The sequence below is a fragment of the Odontesthes bonariensis genome, chromosome 7 (assembly GCF_027942865.1).
Source record: "Odontesthes bonariensis isolate fOdoBon6 chromosome 7, fOdoBon6.hap1, whole genome shotgun sequence".
NCBI classification, from domain to species: Eukaryota; Metazoa; Chordata; class Actinopteri; order Atheriniformes; family Atherinopsidae; genus Odontesthes; species Odontesthes bonariensis.
In genome coordinates this window covers 15,044,417-15,066,745 of record NC_134512.1, presented here as the reverse complement: position 1 = coordinate 15,066,745, position 22,329 = coordinate 15,044,417, and the positions used below count along the sequence as shown (strand labels likewise).

At 40.5% G+C, this 22,329-nt stretch overlaps 1 protein-coding gene across 5 annotated transcripts in view; it reads right to left on the bottom strand.

The window, feature by feature from the left end:
- The window catches only part of magi2b (membrane associated guanylate kinase, WW and PDZ domain containing 2b), a 90,443-nt gene that overhangs the window by 3,219 nt on the left and 64,895 nt on the right, over positions 1-22,329 (bottom strand). The window contains exons 7-22 of one of the 5 annotated variants that reach the window (XM_075469628.1): positions 22,013-22,070; positions 21,366-21,487; positions 20,193-20,375; positions 16,053-16,582; positions 13,135-13,303; positions 8,112-8,143; positions 7,219-7,402; positions 7,020-7,135; positions 6,435-6,627; positions 5,666-5,905; positions 4,510-4,695; positions 3,802-4,117; positions 2,891-3,110; positions 2,635-2,778; positions 900-1,038; positions 429-539 (exon numbers count right to left, since the gene is read on the bottom strand). In XM_075469628.1, the coding sequence (XP_075325743.1) occupies positions 478-539; positions 900-1,038; positions 2,635-2,778; positions 2,891-3,110; positions 3,802-4,117; positions 4,510-4,695; positions 5,666-5,905; positions 6,435-6,627; positions 7,020-7,135; positions 7,219-7,402; positions 8,112-8,143; positions 13,135-13,303; positions 16,053-16,582; positions 20,193-20,375; positions 21,366-21,487; positions 22,013-22,070 (2,894 nt within the window). In that variant the 3' untranslated portion in view covers positions 429-477. The remainder of the gene's footprint in view (positions 1-428; positions 540-899; positions 1,039-2,634; positions 2,779-2,890; positions 3,111-3,801; positions 4,118-4,509; positions 4,696-5,665; positions 5,906-6,434; positions 6,628-7,019; positions 7,136-7,218; positions 7,403-8,111; positions 8,144-13,134; positions 13,304-16,052; positions 16,583-20,192; positions 20,376-21,365; positions 21,488-22,012; positions 22,071-22,329) is intronic. The other 4 variants (XM_075469626.1, XM_075469627.1, XM_075469624.1 and 1 more) reach the window with 4 other exon arrangements.

Sequence of the window (22,329 nt, the reverse complement as noted above, 5' to 3'; positions counted from 1 at the left end):
AACCAACAGAATGAAAGCTGAGGAGAAAATAAATCAGAGAGGAAGAGAGATATATTATCTTCTCATATAATATCAGACAAAGCTGCATGCAAATATGCATGATTAGCCAGGATTCATTCAGTACTTGAGGATAATTCACATGTTTATAGCTGTGTGATGGACTGATCCAGGGGAGCTTTGAGCACATAGATTTCACACCGACTACTTCACAGCTCTCATCAACATGACACAATTTCATCTAGAGGGTTTCTTCAAACCATATTGCTCTCCTACTACAGGGCACAAATTCATAAATTCAAACTTGGCTGCAATTTTCCCCTATGCAGAAATGATCAAGCACACATACACACGAATGCATGCAGAGAGCATATCTACAGACCACACAGATTAATCAGTATGGAGAGAGAGACATGCAATTTTTCACAAACCGTGTCTTTAGAGTGGCCCATTAGGAAGAAATAGGGGGAGCTTAGTGTGTCACCTTTCATGCACATGGAGAGGTTGGAAGGTACCATTCCTGAGGGAAGGCAAGTAAAAGCCTATACCAATCATTAGACTTAAAGCAGAGGGGTTACAATTCATGAGGGCTATAGAGCAGGTTGTTACTGTATAGTATCTACTGACTGACCAAAAATAGCTTTTCACATAAAGAGGTGCTTGAGGAGCCGGAACAGAAAGGCAAGGAGGACAGTGCAGAAGGATATTGATGTATGTTAATATGTTTCTAAGTAAAACATGAACATTTGTGGAAAAAAAGTCAGCTTGGTTACAAAACAGTAATGCTGAATGGCAAACAATAAATCTTTGGTGAGAGAGAGGTCAGGTCAAGGACTAAAACAGGGAATAGAGTGGAAAGAATGTTACATTTAGTAACTTCCATTTCTGCCAGGAAAACCCACCATATTCTGGCACCTGTCCTGTGCCTCTCTTCAGCAGTAGCCTGACCCGTCTGCCACCTGCTTTGATGAGTTCAATGGCGCGAGCGTGAGTCATGTCCCGAGTGCTGTCCCCATTAATCTCTATAATCTGATCTCCTACCTGGAGAAGACATACACAGAACCGGCTCAGTTTCTGTCAACTTCCACAGGAGGCAAACTTTTCTGTTAGGGAGTTTCTCTACTGAGCAATACGACAATAAGTCCTATAACCCAAGTTCCAAAAAGTTGGGACACTGTATAGAATGTAAATAAAAACTGAATACAATTATTTGCAAATCTCATATGTTCAATATCTTATTCACAACAGAACTTCTGAGATCAGTTTTGGATGCCCGTGATCTTTGGGCCCTCACTGTGGAACTGCATCAAAAATAGGCCTGATTCTGTCATGGAAATCACTGCATGGGTTCAGGAACACTCTCAGAAATCATTGTCTGTGAACACAGTTCACTGTGCCACCCATAAATGCAAGTTAGAGCTCTATCATGCAAAGAAGCGGCAATGTCGGAACATAATCCAGAAATCCATGCTGCTGTTTTATGGACTGAGGCAAAGTGGAAAGCTGTTCCGTGGCCAGACAACTCAAAATTGCAAATTCTTTTTCAAAATCTTGGATGTTGCATCCTCTGGATTGAAGAGGGGAGAGACTTCTCAAAGCCTGTATCCCTGATTGTATTAGAGTGCATTAGTGCCTATCTGGAAATGCATCATCGATGCTGAAAGATATATACAGGTTTTAGAACACAATATGCTCCAGATAACTTTTACAGGGAAGGCCTTGCATATTTCAGAAAGACAACACTAAACTGCATACTGCATCTATTATAACAGCATTGCTTCGTTGTACGAAGGGGGGGGTGGGGGCTCCAGCCTATCCCAGCTGTCATTGGGCGAGAGGCAGGGTACACTCTGAACAGGCTGCCAGTCCATCACAGGGCATTCGGCTAATCATGAAGTTAAAAATATGACATAGATGAGCCAGAACGAGTTTAGCAGTTAAAATCCTATATCAGAAAAAGAAGAGGAGATGCTACACAGTGGTAAACATGCCCCTGTCCAAACTTTTTTGAAGAATGTTGCTGCCATTAAATTCAAGGTGATCAAATATTTTTCCATTAAATTGTAAAACAATTTATATGTTCTTTTGGGAATAAAATTTTGGTTTATGAAATTTGCAAATCTTTGCTTTATGTTTTTATTTATATTTTGTAGTGTCCCAACATTTCCTGGAATTGGGGCTATATCGAATGCCTGTTTGAGAACATCTTTAACAAGAGTTGCTAAGGGTGAGCGGAGGCTTAATCAGTCATTGAGAAGCAAGTATTTATACTTTCTCCAGCAGATGGCAAATCCATGCTCTGTTTAATTTCAAATGTATCCAAGAATGGATGTATGCCTTCGGTACATAGTGTGACATCGTATCTTAATTCAACGAGCATGGTAGGAGAGATGGGCTTTACAAAGGACACATGTCTACATTTGAGATGGGATTAATCTCATTCTTCCAACATTTCTTCAGCAGAACAGAAGTTTTTAAGATAAGATAAGATAAGATTACACAGTACTTGAAAATATAAAAAATGGAAAGTATGAATAGAAATGGAATATAATACATTATTTACATTAATATTTTCTTTATTCCAAAGAAAATCTCTCAGTTTTTAAATTTTTTATACAATAGTTTCCTTAATCTCACCCTCATCCTTCCATTTCTTATAGCGGGACCATCCTCTGCAAGGCGCAAAACAAATAGGTCCATGCTGTACTCTCTGCCCCCGCGGATACTGAAGCCGAAGCCCTTTGTGCTTTTCTCCAGCTCCACTGTGAAGTAATCATAGTCCTGCAGGACAAAATTAAGACTCACAATGACTTTAATACATAAATACCTAAACCTGAAAACAAATTAAGGATATATGCTAAGCACAAGCTGATTAATCTTGATTTAGCTCTACCTGCAGTCTGAAGTCAGCAGGGATCCCCAAAGGGAACTGTGCGGCTGCAGGGTGTTGTCTGAAGTCCAGCAGGCCAGGTGGGTGTCGGTAGTCCAGCGTTGGCGGCTGACGATAATCAGTTACAGGAGGGTGACGATAGTCAACGGGAGGTTGCCGATAGTCGGTGAAAGGAGGATGGCGGAAGTCAGGTTTGACATCCTGTCTTGCTTTTACCTCTGACCTAAAAGGATTAAAAATGTCAAGAGATTGAGAGGTTTGGTTTGCGTAAAGATGGAGAGGGCACAGTTTTTAAGACGAGTAAAAGATGCATAAGTTCTCCAGAAACAACCTTACAGCCAGGTGTTTTTCTTAGAGAATGGATAGTGCCCCACTATGATCTCCACTGTTAGGGGCACTATCCACTCTCTGAGTGAAGAAGCAACTTGGGCTTAGCATTCAATATGAGGAAGAAGACTGCTGAACAAGAATTACTGCCTGCGTGCAGATGAAGAGAATCGTCAGAGAAAGGATGGAAACATCAGCTTCAGTTTTGAAACTTCTATCAAAGTCCCACTTTGAAAATAAGTATAAATCTTCACCTCTGGGAGTGCTACTCTTAGTGTCTTGATCTGAGACTCACATATCTATCAAAGCATGAACTCACACTTTCGTAGTTTTGACACGTAACTGGGTCTGATTGCTGGGCCTCTGAATTATAGAAGAGATACCGTATGGTAAATTATTCACAGACACTGTAGGCGCTAAGTGATGTTATGCAACAAGGCCAGCCTGAATCTGACTGGGACCAAAGCTGTCTGTAGTCACAGGTTTCCTCGTGAACCTACTGGTACGCAAGGAGAGGAAGAGGCACACTCTCCTCTACACACACAGCTTATCTGTTGCAAAGAAAAATCTTTTGAGCACCGTCTCACCTGCCATCATGGAGGTAGAGCTGTGGAGGGAGTCCAGAGGGCTGGGTGACCGGGCTCTGCTGAGTTCCAGCCGGTGCAGGCTGGGAGGCTGCTGGTGCAGGAGGGCCGGTCACTGTTTGGTTTGTCTGAGCTGGTGTCTGGCCAGGTTGAATCGGTGCATGACCAGGCTGAGTGGCCGTTTGGCCTGACTGAGGGGCCATTTGGCCTGACTGGGTGCCTCCTTGGCTTGGCTGGGCTACAGGACTGGGCTGGGTCTGCGGGCTGTGTTTATGGGTCATAGGGCTCTGTTTCTCTGAGCTGGGCCCAGAATGGGAACCTGAAATTAAAAGAAGGTGATTTTAACTTGTTTAAAAGCAAATTTAGCTTTGAGGAAATGGGGTTAAAATGGACCGAAAAATTAAGCATGTTCAGGATGTCAAGGACTGCGGTACTGGTGTGGAAATATTGGTTGGAGAGACGTTGTAGACTTTAAGTTACAGAGAACACCACTATTGCAAAATCTTTAGATAAACTCTTAGACACTATATAGCAGTACTTTGACTTTTAAAGTTAAATAATCTTTAAAGCTTTTGCTTGTAAACCAATCCTAGACTAAGTGAAAGATAGTTCATTTGTAAGACAAAGTTGACCTTTAGTCTTCTTTGAGTACAAAAGGAACAATAATAATGCAACAACATCTGATTTACACTCACATTTATAAATACTTACCCTCTTCTGGTATGATGTGCAGTGTGACTGTTAGTCCAGCATCTTTAATGAGCTTGACAATATCTGCATGTGGCATGCTGATGATAGACTGTCCATTTACCGCCAGGATCCGGTCACCGACCTTCAGCTTCCCACACCTGTCTGCAGGACTACCCTCAATAATGCGTCCAATTTTATGGGGCACAGCTGGAGACGGACAATAACAACGAAGTTGTTGCTGGCAGTTTTTTTTAGATGGAATGTCAAAATGGCCTAACAACTTGTAACAACCTCTTGTAGTAAGTAATCCCAATCCCAAGTAAAACCAATCTAATAATCATCTGTAATAATTGTGAAACAGTGCAGCCACTTTTTAAAACAACTTCAAGTATTGTGATAACTTGTGACTAGATTGCTTCATTGTTTGTTTATTCAAAGTTGTTAAGAAATTTGACTTTTGAATACCCATATATCAAATGTCTATAACACTAACATCCAAACAACAATTTTGAGTTTAGAGTTTTATGGACACTTGAAAAGCAAACTAAAAAAATCTTAATATAAGACAATTCTGAACCTGTGGAGCCATTTAAAATGCACCATTGCATCCTCAATGATGTGTGATGTGTTGACGTCTGTAATATAGAGGGGTCGACACAAGTTTAAGCGCATGACTTATAGAATAAAATATGCTTTGTCCAGGTTGAGTCCAAGTCGATCGAACAGTACTGCATTCTGTTAGAAGATATCAGCTCCCTCAAGTAAAATGTTACCATATGTTCCGATAAAGCCACATTTAGGACTCTTCAATGCACTACATATGTATGAAATTAAGATGGAATTAAGAACTAAATAACAAGGCAATCTTTAAAGTTTTAGCTTGACCCCACTTAATGGAAGTTATGATGGGGTGAAAAAAAACAGCTGACGTTAAGTAGCTGTTGAGGGGCATAATGCTCACAGGTTATCAGTAACACTTGCGCTCTGTTATGGAAAATCTTTTAAATCTATCCAATATATTCTAAAATGATTCATAGCAGTATAATTGTGTATTTTTTTAAAACTCTTTTCTCCATTTAGCACTTGGTATAATTACCAAAACCATTTCCCTATCTTGCAGTCTCTGTCCTGAGGATTATTGGTCATCAGGATAGACATCAGTCCCTGTGCAACTCACTGATGACGCTGGCATTCTCCGGCCTGTTTAGGGAGCTGATGATGACGAAGCCAAAGCCCTCGTTCTCCTTGCGGTGAATAACCACATCGCTGGTTTGCAGGGCGGATCCCTCGGCATGTGAAGTGGCAACGGGGACAGTGACTGCTGCAGGTCCTGAAGCCGAGGCCGCATCGCTCCGCGGGGAGCTGTGCTGTGTCGACACTGAACCGGGGCTGCGACCATTCACTGGACAAGAGTCACCTGAAGAGAGCAGACATTGCAACTCAAAGCGACGGCTCTGTTATTGTAAAACAGACCAGTTTAAACACCACGTCTGTTTGTTGTGGAAACAGCTCAAAAGGTGAACACAGCAAAAGATACAGTCCCTGTACAAATGTTACAGTTATCATGCTTGCACTTTTCAAACCCCTATCTCTGTCACAGTCAAAGTTAGCTTGTCTGTAGACAGTTAAGACTCTTGTGTAATAGCAAGCCCTTGCAGGCCATGTAAATACAAAGATAGACAGAAACCACAGAGCCAACTGCAGTGCTCACAATGAACAAAGGATAGATGTATGTATGATCTGCTACCAAAGAAAAACTGAGTGTGTGAAAAGTACATAGTGATCCTGTGCACAGACTGTCAGCATGTGTGTCCTGTCCAAACTGTGATTTTTTAAGTCGATGCCAGTGAATTGTGCAGCTCGTTCTCCAATCTTGGTAAAGTGTGAAAAGACAAAACAAAAAAGAGCAAAAAAAGGAAAAAGAAAAAGAAAAAACATGTCCTCACCCGGCATTTGCACTCTCCTTCTCACAGTCAAGCTGACTTGACCATTTCGAGCAGCTGCGTGCATCAAGTCTATGACATATTTGTGTGGTTTCCCAGCAACCACATTTTTATCCACGGAAATGAGCTCATCCCCTGGTCGAAGTCGCCCATCTCGCTCAGCAGGAGTGTTCTCTATTATAGCGCCAATAACAATCTGTTCAAAGACAATCAATATTAGCAGCATAGATGAAGGTGAAGGTGATGTGACACACAGTGGAATCACAGAATAATTGCTTTATCTAGCTTGTAAGACACTTTTGGATCTTCGTAACCTTCATAACATTCAGCAGCCGAGTTCTCTCTGTATCAAAGTTTGCATGCTGTTTTACAAGGTGAACAAGTTATCAAGGCATTATTCAGTATGGGAGGTACTGAGCAGTTAGAGGGTCAGGGTGCTTGAGTGTAAGTCAGTGTGTGGAGTCTGGAAGATATGCTGGTCAATGGGTATGCAGAATGAAGAGTGTGAGATGAGAGTAGATGCATGTCAGATGAAGCTGGTGTGTATGGGGTTAAATATGTGTGTAGTCCAGCCCGTCCCATACGAGCCTTGTCACGGGCGTCCGGACTCACAGCCTGCACGGCCTCGTCTCCCCCAAGGATCCGAAAGCCGAACCCCGTCTTCTCCCTCAGCAGGTGCACCTCTACCTCCTCGTACTCAGGACCTGAGTCAGACAATGAAGGTTAATTCTGTTGTTTTTGTGTTTTGTGCAACCTACAACAGAAAAACATTTTTTTCTGCACTCACGTCTGCTCTCATAGATAGCCCTCGACTTCTCATAAAGATCATAAGGGTCAGGTTTGTTGAGGTCAAAGCCTTCTGTGGAATCTGGCACAGATGTGCGGTGTTGTGGCTGGTTTGGGAAAGGGGGTAAGACTGGGCCAGATAAGTTCGCCTGAGGGCTGCCGTGTGGGTCCCACTGGTCAGGCAACTAGAAGGACAACAACAAGGGATGTGTAATTGGATTTGGTGTCATTTAGATTAATAGTCCACATTCTCCTTCTTTTTTTTTTTTTACACATATATTATTCTGCCCGGTGTATACATTTGTTTTATACATATTTGCTAGTTTTAACAATATTTAATTCTAAACAAAACATTCAATAATGTTGCCACACTGTCCTCCTTAAACATTTTGTCAGGGAAACAATGTCAGGGAAATTTAAACAACTACAAGGTTAAGTGTGCACAGAAAAAGCTAAATAACATGTTAAGTGATGGGTAACTTAAAAAAAAAAAAAAATCAAATAATAATCAGATCATCATGTTTGTTGTGAGCTAAATTTAGTTAAATGTTGTGCTTCAGTGACTCAATTATGCAATAAAAAATGACTATCTAGGAGCGGGCAGATGTGAATATGAATTCAAATCAATATTCAAATTTAAAACTTAAATGAGGTGAGATCCAATGTGGCAGAATCTTCTGTCTAACATGAATGTGAGCTGATTGTACAAGAAGCAACAGGTGCGCATTAAATCTGAGAAGCTTTTTCTCAACTGCTGAAACGTGAAATCTGATGTGATCAAACTGAGAAGTACTCTACTTCAAAATTAACGTTGAAGTGAAAGACAAAAACCTCTGAGGTAACAAAAGCTCTATGACAGGCAAGGATCTTTACAGACAAACATAGAAACGTCACCTGTTTAGAGGCCTTCCATGGAGAGATGTGGCCTGAGGAGAGAGGAAAACACAGTTTTTAAGAGAAAAAAAACTAAAAGATACAAATGAAAACAGCTGCAGGGACAAAGGTATCTACTACTGAGATGAAAAAAACCCAAAAATCTTCTTCCCTTAAAGGGCAACAAAAGTTCTCAGGTTCCTGATTTAATTTTCTTCTCTTTTGACTTTGGGTAACTCTTCCTTAATGGTTTTGGTTGTTGCATTTGTTTTCAACATAATTACATCATTAACTCTAGGGAAAAGCAGAGACCCCCACCCCCATCAAACAGAAACTGTCTCTGTAAGTCATATATTATCTGCATGAAGAAGCAGGGAGCACTATATCACAACAACACCTGTCAACACAGCTCCTGTGTGACTCCTTGTAAAGAACATTTGTGTTGCTAAAACCCACATACATACAATGAGGCAGTAAGTTGAATTTTTACACATATCAATAGAAACACATAAACACACACATATATATCTTGCTTGAATCCTTTAACAGATGTGGTCACCAGCACAAAATTCTTTAAAGATTTCTTTAAGTATTAATATTTATTCAGATTATGAGATTTCCTAAGAAATGTGAAAGGGCACTGAAAGGAATATTATTATGGAAATATTCTCCAATGGCATCCGCCTTCTCTTTAGATGTGCGAGATGAAGGCCTGGGCACTTAGCAACAGAGCAAAACTCTATCACAATCAGCAAGCGAGAGGAGAGTGGAGAAAATTAAATACAATAGATCACTGCATGCCAATGTGAACCCAAAACGAAAGCTGAAATTAATTTCCCTCACTTTTATTTTCCCACATTTGACACACAGACCTCCTCCATTTGCATCTTTGCTGCCTGGGAATTTTTCCCATTTAGAGACCAAATGTCATCCGTCGATGCGATATCTGTGAGCGTGGAGGTGAACGAAAGGAGCTGAAAATGGAAACAAAAAGACCGCCATCCTTGAATCCATAAACATCAATAGGGGTTTAAAAAGCTCTATCCATGGTGCTGAAATGATTCAGCACAGTGGCAGCAGCAGAGGGAGGCCTCGGTGGGAGGATGGGACTAATAACCACATTCTGCAGGGAATACAAGCCTTAGGGGAGGTCTTAAAGGGAATCTCATAACTCGTTCTCAGAAAACTTTCCTTAATGACCCATTGAACGAAATAAGTATGAGCTACAAGGCAATTGTCCACTCATATTTAAGAGGACCGTCATCCTCATAGATGCATGTCAGCTTAATTTAAATGCTAATAAAATTCACTGGCATATGCTCCCGATGTGTGGTGTGCTCCTTTGCATGCTGATGAACAACAAATAAATGACTTTTAGAGAGTCTTCACGTGGCCTCTCTCACGAGTCAGTGGTCAAGCTGTCTGGCAGTCCAGCCTCACAGACTACCCTGCAGAGTTCTGGATTGCCTTCAGATTCGCCTGATTGGCTTGGGTAGCTCGACAGACTCTTCTTCACAGCCCCAGTCTGCATCCTCATTGGTGCTGCAGAATGTCTCTGGTCTGTGGTTGGCTCTGCTTTCAGCTGGGGTGTCAGGGGATGGAGCTGTGAACACGACCAGAGCTCAGTGGAACTCTGGCAGAGTGCCCACGCTACAGTGAGGCAGTCAGACACGAACACACACACACACACACAGTCACACATGCGGAGCAAGTCTGACACCATGTCTGTGTTACAGATAGCAACAGTGCTCTCAGTCACACATCTGAAATCACAGGGTCAACATACACTTCATTGATACTCTGCAATGGACATAAATCCTACAAGTCAAACATACGTAAATATTTCTGACATTTTGCACTTCAGAACCATTGTAAGGGACCTTGTCCTTTCTCTCACCCTATAGAGTGGAGACAGACAAACAAAGAGTCAGCAAAGTGTCTGGTGTGTCAGGATGACGGCCCCTGTGGAGCTGTTGTCTTGAGCTGTTTGAAAGAAACGGGTGAGGTTGAAGAAGGAAATGGCATTTTTGTAGAAAAGAGGGTAATTTGTCAGATTCAGTTCAGCATTTAAAAGGATTTCTAATGCAAGCTGTGTGCATTTATGACTAAACTCAAATACACGTCCGTGTAGGTACAAGCGGTGCTGTATTAATGAGTGCAAGGCAGCTCGATTTGTTTATTGAATTTGGGTATGGTTTTTAAATGTTTCTCAGGAAAAATATGAGTGCATGTCAGTGATTATCCACCAGGGGGCAGATGGTGGCTCTGAATGGCCAAATGAGGCTCATGTGGCAACACATTAGATCTCACATGCACATCCGCACATGCAGCTGCACACACTTCTTTATTTTCTATTCCTACTGGAAATACTGCAGTTATCTGTGCTCGTCATCAACTCCGGAGCTTTAATCAGCTCTAATATGATCAAGTTACTGACTGTGAGCGAACAAACAGAACACATTCAATTCTCTTGGCCCTGGTGAAATTTGTCAAACATCTGCATACTGTGAGCTAAACACTTTGGGACTGACGCAGAATCAGCAAACCACCCAGCACCATTCACATCAGGTAGTCTCACAAAGCACAAATGTCTTCGATGGGTTCCCGGGTCTCAATAATAATGCCTGTCACACATGAATTAATTAAACCTGAGATATATATGAGACTGATTACTTACTTTCATCCCTAATTAAATATAATTCATGAGAAGAGAAATGCAAACGAGAGCGTATCCATAATTCCTCTTTATTGTTCTGATATCATGTCAGAAACAATGCAAATTAACTCCTCACTCCAGGGAATTAACTCTAGAGAAACCAGAGTCTAAACCACGACAGTAAACATGGAAATGCAAAGTTGCTACATGTCGCATCTTATTTGATGAATCAGTTTTTGAACTATGTGTCTATGAGTAGCTAAAGATCATTTAACTTTCATCCAGGAGGTTCAGCCTCGCTGTACTCTGTACTCATTGTGTGGTTAGGAGTGTGAGTTTGTCAGATGATTTGATGATAAAAGCAGCCTGAGGAAATTATTAAGTCAAATTTTGACATGTGACCAGAACACCTTTTAGAGAATCAGTGCAAATACACATGTCAAACAAATAAGGCTCACATTGTGCAACTTAATTTCCTTGCAGGTGGCCAATTGTGCAGGAAATGGAAGAAGAGGGGAAATGGCCACATTCCATCTTGTTCTGGCAATAATGCAAGAATCTGCACCCTCAAACCTTCCCAACACAAAATTTAATCAGTCTTTTTTTCCAGTAACTTTATTTGAATAGTTTTCTCTCCTCTGTGATTATCTATTTCCGACACTTTTAGAGGAATATAGAATGTTGAACATGGTCAGAAGAAATTAATGGTGGCATGAAGTAGCTGATTGCAGTGCTGACCCTTGTTACGAACAATCAACATGAGCCTGCTATTCAGACCTGAATTCTTTGTCTACAAACGAAGCCAACAGTAACACCAGATTTAAATGTTTGCTCAAAAGTTGAGGGTCGGAGGAGATACTGTCCCACACAAACTAAGACAGTACAACCAGATTTGTTCAGTATGAGAAGATTTTTAAATTTTTTATTTTTGTTTTATTACAATCATCCCAACAGCAGCATCACATCATAGTGGAAGCAGAAACAGCAAAAGGCTGCTTGTTTGAGCGCAGTCTTTATGGGTAGCCAAACAGCATCAAACCATTCAGTTCAGCTTCTTTGCCAGCCATGTGACACTCTTCAGTAATTTCAGTGCAAAGCACATTTCAGTAAAATAGCTGCATTTATTTTTAAGATTAGCAGCCCCTGTGGGATTAAAACGGCTCTCCTGACAACAGTCTGGCTGCACTACACCTTAATGTGACTCTAAATTCTACCTCTCATCGCAACTCTACTTAATTTGGGGTTTGATGTTTTGCATCTTTAAACACAAGCCCAAACCAACTTCAGTTTCTTTTACTGGAAGACATCACAACATGTTGGCAACAGAGCTGCATTTGGAAAACACTGAGAAGAACACATGGTGTGATGCACAAAAACACTTAGCGTGAAGTCTGCTTACACTCTGTAACATCTCTCTGTACTCTCTCAATGAGGCAGCACATATGAAGTTCATCAATTTATTGCTCACATTTTTTTGTTCTTATTTTCTTTCATTCATTTAATTTCCCAGAGGTAAAAATTAAGTATAATTTTTCTGAAATTGGCCTGAATCGCCACGCTTCTTTCTGTGTTTTTGCAAAAGACTTGCAATTTGCCAAGTTTTGTGGCAGACTAAATCATAATTCTATTTTCTGAGCAACTTACAATTAAAATAATTAATTCTCGTCTAGAGACCTGAATAAACTCAGAATAAAGACTTGCGGAGATGTGAATTTGTACAAAAATAAACATTTTTCAAAATGATCCTAATCAAAATCTATTTTGCTCTCTCAGTTCTAACTGCCAGCCCTGCTCCACTCCTCTCTCGAGAAGCTGCAGCTGGGCTTGAAGATGTTCTGTATGATGATACTTGTGTGTCTCCATCAGTTACTAACATATGTTTAGCAGGAATTAGCTCTTGCACCAGACCCTTGTTTAATTTAGCTAAAAGTTATCTTGGTATTTGAAAGGTAGCAAAATGTCACTTGTGATTTGTTATTAATTGTAGTGTTATCACTTATACCACAGCAGTGGCCATATGGAGACCAGAGACTGTTTAAGAGTCAAAGATGATCATACTTTCAATATTATGTGAAAGTTAATGGACACATGAACACACACGCAACAAATTCAACAACACAACCATTTCCTCCCAACAAAAACCCCCCAAAAACTACAAATTTTTGTAAATAAAAAGTACATTAACAAAAAGCTCTTAATTATTATGAATCTGTGTTACTAATCTTTTATAAACAGCACTATTTTTATTAGGTGCTCTCAACAAGCTCCTAAGATGCCCTTATAAATGAACAACAAAAAGAGTCTTAATGTATTGTAAGCATATGAACTAAATACCAAGCAGACAAAGAGTCAATGGGAAAAGAAACTAGAATATATTATTACTCTCACCTGTTCCTGGTCTCTGTATGAGGAGTGTTGCCTCTGCTCCCACAGGACACTCTTTGAGCATCTCTACCACTCGTCCATGTCCAGCTGCAGCCACTGGCTGCTGGTTCACCTCCAGGATTAGGTCTCCCTCTATCAGCCCTGATGCTCCCTGTGAGCCTGGCTCTAGCACCTGCAGCACAGCAACACATCCACCATCATGTCGTTTGATAAGCTGCTGTCTCATGAACACGACACCTCAGTCATCTCCATTTATCTCAATCCTAAACAATCATTTCTTGCCCCAAATTTTTTTCTTTAATCAATAATTTTAATGATTTTCATGTTGGAAACAAAGGTGGAATAAAAACACTTAAACAACCATTGGGTGTTGCACTCACCATCTCAGACCAATCCAAAACTGAAACCTAACTTGCTAACTGTGATGACATAATGAAAAACTTAAATATGCATTTACCATTTCATTTCTGCCAATAGATTACCCTAAAAGATACACACATTAATGAATTAAGTCTATATCGTTGCACACAAAGAACTGATGGGATGTTGTTCTTGTTAATTTGGCTGTGAAGATATTTAACTGCACAAAAAACAAGTGTGATAAATACCTTGTTAATATTTACATTTTAAAAGTATGCATGTCAGGGTTTTTTACTCTGCACTTTTAGGATTTTCTTCATTCCCCCTTCACAAATCCTCCTAAACAGTCAAACCCAGACCTCCTCTCCACTGAGAAATGCAACGAATTTGCCAACTTTTTTAGCCAAAAAATCAAAACAATTAGACAAAACATTAACGCAACACAGACAAACAAGAAAACTAATCTGTGTCTAAAACCTAGAAATAACTCTGACGTTATGTCACAATTTAATATTGTTAATTTAAAAATCCTAGAGGAAACAGTTCGGCAGCTGAAATCAACAACTTGTTCTCTGGATATAATACCATCCGACTTTTTAAAAACTGTTTTTACCTCAGTAGAAAGTGATCTCCTACGAATAGTTAACAGCTCACTGGCATCAGGCATTTTTCCCAAGTCACTAAAGACAGCTGCCATTAAGCCACTCCTAAAGAAGAGAACTCTAGACGCCTCTATGATGAACAACTACAGACCTGTCTCTAACCTCTCTTTTATATCCAAGATTATTGAGAAAGTTGTATTTAACCAGCTCAACGACTTTCTGAATGAAAGTGGAAGTCTTGATAACTTTCAATCAGGCTTCAGACGTCATCACAGCACTGAAACAGCTCTGGTCAAAGTGTTAAACGACATCAGGTTGAATACTGATTCTGGTAATGTTTCAGTCCTGGTTCTGTTGGACCTCAGCGCTGCGTTTGATACTGTAGATCACAGAATCCTGTTGCACAGGCTGGAAAACTGGGTTGGACTTTCTGGAGCGGTCCTTAACTGGTTCAGGTCCTACTTAGAAGGCCGGAGTTATTTTGTTACAATTGGCAGCTATGAATCTGAGCGAGTGGCCATGACTTGTGGAGTCCCCCAGGGGTCAATTCTTGGACCTCTTCTGTTTAACTTGTTTATGCTCCCTTTGGGTCAGATATTGCAGAATTTTAACATCAATTATCACAGTTATGCAGACGATACACAACTTTATGTGTCTCTGTCACCGGACGACTGCAGCCCAGCAGACGTACTGTGTCAGTGTCTGGAGGAAGTAAACACCTGGATGAGAGAGAATTTTCTACAATTAAATGAAGACAAAACTGAGATCATTCTGTTTGGTAGCAAAGAGAAGAGGGTCAGCGTTGGTAAATATCTTGAGACTCGGGACCTTACAATCACTGACCAAGTTCGTAACCTCGGAGTGTTGATAGACTCAGATCTGACTTTCAGCAGCCACATCAAAGCTGTCACCAAGACAGCTTTTTACCACCTCAGAAACATCAACAGAATTAAAGGTTTCCAAAAGACCAGGAGAAACTCATCCATGCATTCATCTCCAGTAGACTCGATTACTGTAATGGTCTTTTAACTGGACTTCCCAAAAAGAGCATTAAACATCTGCAGCTCATCCAGAACGCTGCTGCTAGAGTTTTAACCCGGACTAAGAGATCTGAACACATCACACCAGTTTTAAAATCTTTACACTGGCTTCCAGTCAGTCACAGAATAGATTTTAAAAGCCTGCTGATGGTTTACAAATCCCAGAATGGTTTAGGCCCAAAATACATCTGTGATATGTTCAGAGAATATAAACCCAGCAGAGCTCTTAGATCCAAGGACTCAGGTCAGCTGGTCCAGTCCAGAGTCCAGACTAAACATGGAGAAGCAGCATTTAGCTGTTATGCTGCAAATAAGTGGAACAAACTGCCAGTGGAGATTAAACTTTCACCAAATGTAGACATTTTTAAATCCAGGTTAAAGACATTTCTTTTCTCATGTGTCTATGCATGAAATATCTTTTAACTTATCTAGACTGTTGCCTGTTTTTAAATTCATTTAAATGATTTTATTTGTTTCTCTTTATATTCTTTTATGTATTTTTAATGCTTCCTGCACTCTCTGCTGCAATGCTTTTATTTTATGTAAAGCACTTTGAACTGTTTGTACATGAAATGTGCTATACAAATAAATTTGATTTTGATTTGATTTGATTAATTCATTATTAGAAAGAAAATCCAACCCGGGCTGAGCACAGTTTGCTCTTTTTACCTCAATTTCTCTCTACTTAGTTGCGCAGTCCAAATAAAATTTTCCTTGACCCGCTGTTTTAACTCTGCCTCAAGTTTGATTTATAAATTTACTCAGCTGCTTAGTTTAGCTGACTGGTGAGATTTCACTCTTGAAAGAGCACATTTTATTCCTGACACACAGAAAGTGGAATGAAATTATAACATTGAGAAGGTACTAATTTTTGGGCTGATTCACAGTCTACTGAGCGACTGAAGGTTTGACCCATCACCTGTTTAACTCGCTGACCGGTGGGACTGTCAGCAATTGTGAACCCGAATCCTTCTGCACCCTTCACCATGGTAACTGTTAGCAGCTCTGCCGCTTGTGCTGTTGCCCCGGCAACCCCTGCAGTACCAGAGGAGGCTATTGACACGTTATCGTTGTGAGGCGTTAGTGCCGATGCTGAACCAGGTGTGGTGGGCGGCAGCGAGGAGCCGTCCAGATGTGTGTCCCCGGGATGAGAGGCTCCAGCCTGGGAAAGAGCTTGTCCAGGAAGCTGAGAGCTCAAGGACAGATATTCCAGGTACGGGTCATAGCTGCCGCGTCCATTCACCACCAGTGGACGGTGCTCCAGGCCAATGGGTGTCAGGGAGGTACTTGCTGCACCACTTGGGTCTTCAGGATCGAAGGGCAAAGGATATCCTCGACAGAGCACAAGGGTCACGCTCTGCCCAATCGGGACAGACTGGAAAAGCTTGACAACGTCGGCGTGTGTGGTGCCCAGCACACAGATGTCATTAATGTAGACAATTACATCACCTGAAAAAGAAGAAAAGGCAGTTTTAGTCACACTGGAGCTTGTTTCGTGATCTGGTGTCAGCAGTTAAGTAAAAGATAGTGTGCCTCAAAATTACAACTTTTCACAGCTTGCTGTGGTATCATAACAAGCAGCAGCAAAATGGAGGAAGCACACTCTCCCTCTCAAGTGCCACAGGGGAACATTACATAGGCTTTCTACCACTGCCAGCGATCTAGAAGAACATGTGAGAGGTGGGGAAGAATGTCACAGTCAAAGTCTTGGTTAATATAACAACCATCTGTTGCAAACTAGCCTCCACAGAGGCTTTTAAAAATATAACACGTTCAAATGGATCAACACAATCTCAACAGATCTGTGAGAGTTTTGGCTCATGTGTGATGCATTATGATGTTTCACCTCCCTCAAAATGCAGCTGTGAATAATTTCTATGATCTTCTGTCTGTTATCTTCTTAAAAGCTACAAGTGCCCAGACTTTCAAGCTTTAGAAATTTCATTTTAACATTCACTGCATACCATATTATATGGTACAATGTGGTGGAACAGCTTCATAAATGCAATACTAGATGCTCTGCTGTAGTTTGAACATGCAGAAAGTTATGGAATTTCATTTTTAAAGTCACGGCTCAGTGACAAATGCCTCAAATACTTTATTTTACACATCTGAAGACACTCTGTCACACACTTCTATGAGTGTGTGCCCACATGTGAATGTACACAGTACATGTCAAACACACAATCATACACGATCCCAGTGCAATGCGGCTCAAATAGGCCAGCTGATCTCAGCCAGGGAGTGTCTGTGAATGTGCGTGCTTGTCATGTGTTTCAGCTCGGGCAGGGTCACAGAGCAGAGAGAAGCAAAGAGAGACAAATCAGAAAAGAGAGCAAGGAAAAAGCTGACAGACAAGAACAGAGGTATGAAGAAAGAAAACAAAGAGAAAACAGATCAAAACAAACTGAGGCAGAAAACAGAGGAGAGGTTCAGCTGACATGGTTAGATAAGGAAGTGTAATAAAGTGTAAGCTGAAGAGACAATGAGAGATAGAGATAAAATAGCAAAAGATAGAATCTAGATTAAAGGGAAGCTGATAGTCAGAGGGTGAGACATAAAAGCAGAGAGTGGGAGCTGAAAGGAAGAACAAGGATCCTCTGATCAGAAATGAGCTCTAAATGAGCTGTTTAGGTACCAGCCATGCCAGGCATGAGGCCAGCGAACAGGTTCAGAGGAGAGCAAACATGTGCCTGCAGCCCTCTTTGACCTCTATGTATCGGCTTATTTAGGTTAGACATAAACCAGATGTTTGATTAAAATCATCTTCATAAGGATCTTGATTTTAAATCTTTGGAAAACTCAGCAAAACGTTAATGAACAGATGAGGATTTGAAGCCTTACTCAAGGACACTGCACATAAAAACACACTGGCTGTTACAAGGTTTCAATCTTAACTCTAAACACCAAGTAATGCAAGGTCTCTCTTACCACAAACTAACTCTTATGAGAAGATACAGCCGCTTGTGTGGCTGTTAAAGCTCATGTTTTGAAGAATAAAGACACAAACACAAGTGGGCAATTTTGCGATGCAGGTGTAACTGTGTATGACTTTTTTAATTCCCTTGAATACTGCACCTGCAGTGACACTATAAAAACAGAAATAGATCTCCTAATCAAGCAGTTTTTGTGTTAAAATGGCACCAGTTACAGAAAATGAAATCATTTTTGTCTCAGTCTCATGGAAAAAAGGATGTTATAGTCAGTGAAGAGAAAAGAGAATGTGGGAGGAAACTAAAGGGAAACTCAGTGGCAAAGGCACAAATGTAGGGCACCCCAAATATGCCACTATCAATATTTCTGGAGATATGAAATCTTTACCAATAAGTTTTACATTCTCAATGTTTCCTGGGGTTTTATTGCAATGTTGTTCACAGTAAAAGCAACACGGAATATGTACCACTGTGCAAAAGTCTTGTGTCACTATGTAGCTTTTTATAATATAACCTTTCAACAAGCTTTTCTTACAATCTTTTCCAGTCCTCATACCTGACCTTGAATCATGTAAGCATACAAAAAAGCACCTAACTGAAGGGATGAACTAGCATTGTATCGTATAACAGACATCTTTGTGAAGAACCCATTTTAAATGGTATCTTTAGGCACTTGGTTACTTGCAGTTTAACATACATAAAACAGTATTTTTGCATCAACAAGGGTGTTCACAAAGAGCTATAAGGTAAAAAGAAAAGAAAAAAAAGAGGCATATCTCAGCATGATGTACAGTGTATAAAAAAATAAATAAATCCAGCAAAGACCTGATATATGACCTAAGAGATGCATTTGGCCCTTCAAATTATCCATCTACTGTTAGCCAAAGCCTCGTCAGAAATGGTCTCTATGGAAGGGTGGCTGCCAAGAAGCCATTCTTAAGGAAGGAAAACATGGAGAAAAGACTGAGATGTGCCAAATGACACAAGAACTGGACTGAAAATCAGTGGCAACAGGTCTAATGGAGGGATGAGTCCTCCTCAGAGCCTGGAACTAAACATTACTGAAGCAGTGTGGGATCATCCTGACAGAGAACAGAACAAAAGGCAGCCAACCAAAGAAGATATTTGAAATGCCCTTCAAGAAGCCTGGAGAACTATTCCTGAAGACTACTTAAAGAAACTACAAAAAAGCTTCTCTAAGCGGGTTCAGGCTGAAGAATAAAGGTGGTCATGCCAAATAATGATTGTCAAGCTAATTAGAGTTGTTCAAACTCTAGTTTTTTCCCTTCTCTATTTACATTTATGTTTGGAAATGTTTTAATAAATCACTGCATCTATTTCCTACTTTCCTGCTAATATAAAGAAAATATAAGTTAAGATTGTGAATTGCTTCAGAAAACTGAAGCAAAGAAGAAGAAAGGAGGTGTTAGTTGTAAGGTCTGTTTGGTAAAGGTTAAAGGGAAGGAGGGCTGTACAACAACAAAATCCAAATCTGATTCAGTTGGGCTGCACAAACAGTTGTGAGGTACAACTCTGACAAACAATAGGTTGAAACACCAGTCAGTAAAGCAAGCCTGAAAACAAACTTGATGTCTTCATATCCTAATATTTCCCTATGAAATAATGATGCTCCCACAGAGAGACACACCATGATGACCCTGATGACTTTATGGAAAATACTGGATGGGGTTTTCAGTTCAGAAGATCTCTTAATCAATGAAAACAATACAAAACATTAAATAGATTGACAGGTATGCAAGTGGCCTTTTTTTCTGTGACCTCTGCCACATTAAGGCATTATTGCAAAAGAAATGTCTGATAAAAAAAACGTTCTGACTACACAGCACCAACTTAATTTGATACTGACACTGTGCTCAAACAGCTGGTAAAACCCTGTTTTAGTGAAACTGAAACCTGCCACGGACATTTCTCTTTATTTGGACTACCACAGCAAGAAATTGAGGCCCATAATGCTCAGATGTCAGAATAATGATATTGTATTTTAACATTTCCGTGAACACAATTACACTATCAGCAGTGACAGCAGAGACAGTGTGCAGTTTGTTTAAATCTCTATTTATTTCTAAACCAGTTGTCAAAATTGGATGGGTAAAAAAAAAAATTACCTGTGTCCATTTTGCCGTCCTGAGCAGCAGGTCCATCTGGTATAACACTCTTCACTTGCAGAAACTCATCGGGCTCGTCGCCTCCTATAATCGTGAAGCCAAATCCCATGTTGCTCTTCTGGAGGGCTGTTGACAAGAAGGTGCCCTTCAGCTGGGTTGGATCCCTCGTAAACAACGGCTTCTCTGCATTGAGGAAAGGTTTTTGATTTAATCTGACATTTGGGTTTATACATTAGTTTAACATGATCGCTGCTGAATGTTCCTACTCCAGATTTTCTGAATGCAGAGGCACACATGAAATATCCCTCTGATACGCTGACTCACAGGATGTGTCACTCAGAGGAAGCAGTGGACAATGTGCTGGGCTCATATGTCATCATTCGCAGGCCTAGATTAGCCCACTGGGGGCCTCAGGGTGAGCATGTTCTCTGTTGCCTGAACTGCCAGCAGTCTCCATTCGAGCCTGTACAGCACTATGTGACATCTGCGCCATCGAATGCCCATAAAACTGCCCACTCAATGAGATGCTTCAGAAAAAGGGTGAGAAGATGCTCAATTCTTATACAAAGAATATCCAAAATGACCAATTAATTGAATCATTTATCAATACAGAAGCATATTCTTTCAGCAGTCATGGCATTTTTATAATAAAGTTCCAGTTTACGCCTTCTAACTGGAAGGAAACGGTGTGATCACACCACACGTGTTGACCTCCATACACCGGCTCCCAGTCCTTTACGGGATACAGTCTAAAAATTCATTATTTGTATTTCAGAGTCTAAAAGACATGATGCCACCTCACCTGTCTGAACTCCTACATCCGTATACACCTGGGTCTACAAATCAGCTGCTCCTAGATCCAGGCCAAATGGCAGAGGTGATGAAGCTTTTTTTGTTTGTGGCTCCTCGACTTTGGAACAGCCTGCCTTTTCATGAAAGAGCGGCTCAGACTCTCCATCATTTTAAAACTCTGCTTTTCTCACCGGCTTTTACACCTGGTTTTTATGGCGTAAATAACTTTTTCATTTGCCTTGTTTTTTTAAATTGTAGTCATTCCTTTGCTTTACAGTTTTATTTTCAAGTTATTTGTTCAGCTTGTACAACACTTTGGTCAACTGTGGTTATCTGAAATATAAAACACATTTTCATACAGCACAGAGCAGAGAACCATACCTCTGTATATTGTGGGTAAAGGCAGAGCAGAGAGTCCCTGGCTCTGCATCTGTCTTTGTTGCTCCTGGCGTCTCTTAGCTTCCAGGACTGGATTCTCGAACTGAGTCCTTCGATTAATGTGACTAGAAATACAGTAGAACAATACAAATTATGGCAAAGAACCTAAAGCTTTGATTATTTTCCTGTTAAACCTGAAAGCAGCTTTAACGTAACAGCAGGATTTTAAAGTTGTAGCGGACTCTGACTGGGTTAGATGTAACTGCACATACTGTTTTCTTGCTCTAGATTTTGCAGTTCATTATATTTTACAACCTTTCCTACGTTTTGCATGGAAAATATGGAAATGTGAGGCAGGTAAATTTGGTGCTAGTCCCAATGACATCAGCTGTAATACTAAGAAAAAAGTCAAGCACAGCAACTTAAAGTCAATTTGAAGTTGAATACTTAATGAGACTTAAAAAGAGTTTCTAATAATGACTTCCAAGATGTCTTTTCTTCTATTACTAAAAAGTTTTAGGTTGGTCATAAGAAAAAAAAAGTTTTGTTGTCATGATTTCCTCTCTTTCTCCTATGAGCACACACACATTATTTACATGTTTTTCGGGTTTCACCACAGAGCAGATACAAAATCAAAAAGGTAAACTTACTCCACGTAGTAGCTGCCGTAAATGGGATCATCTATCTTCTCCCAGCCATAGGGCAGCTCTGACAGGAAGAAGAACCCAGACAAAGGAAATAAAGTCAGTTTATGCTGAGAGCAGAAGATGGAAGGTAGATGCTAAATTGAACCACTGATGGGAGACAACATGAATCTCAGGGCTCGCAGCCAGAAGCTCCCAAAGCGTTCTTTTAATGGACAGACAACACTTCGATCTGCAACTTCTTCATGTAGACACAAACACAGCAAAGACATCGATACTAAAGAGGAAAGGAGGAATAGAAAATTCTGCTTTCTCTTTCTTTT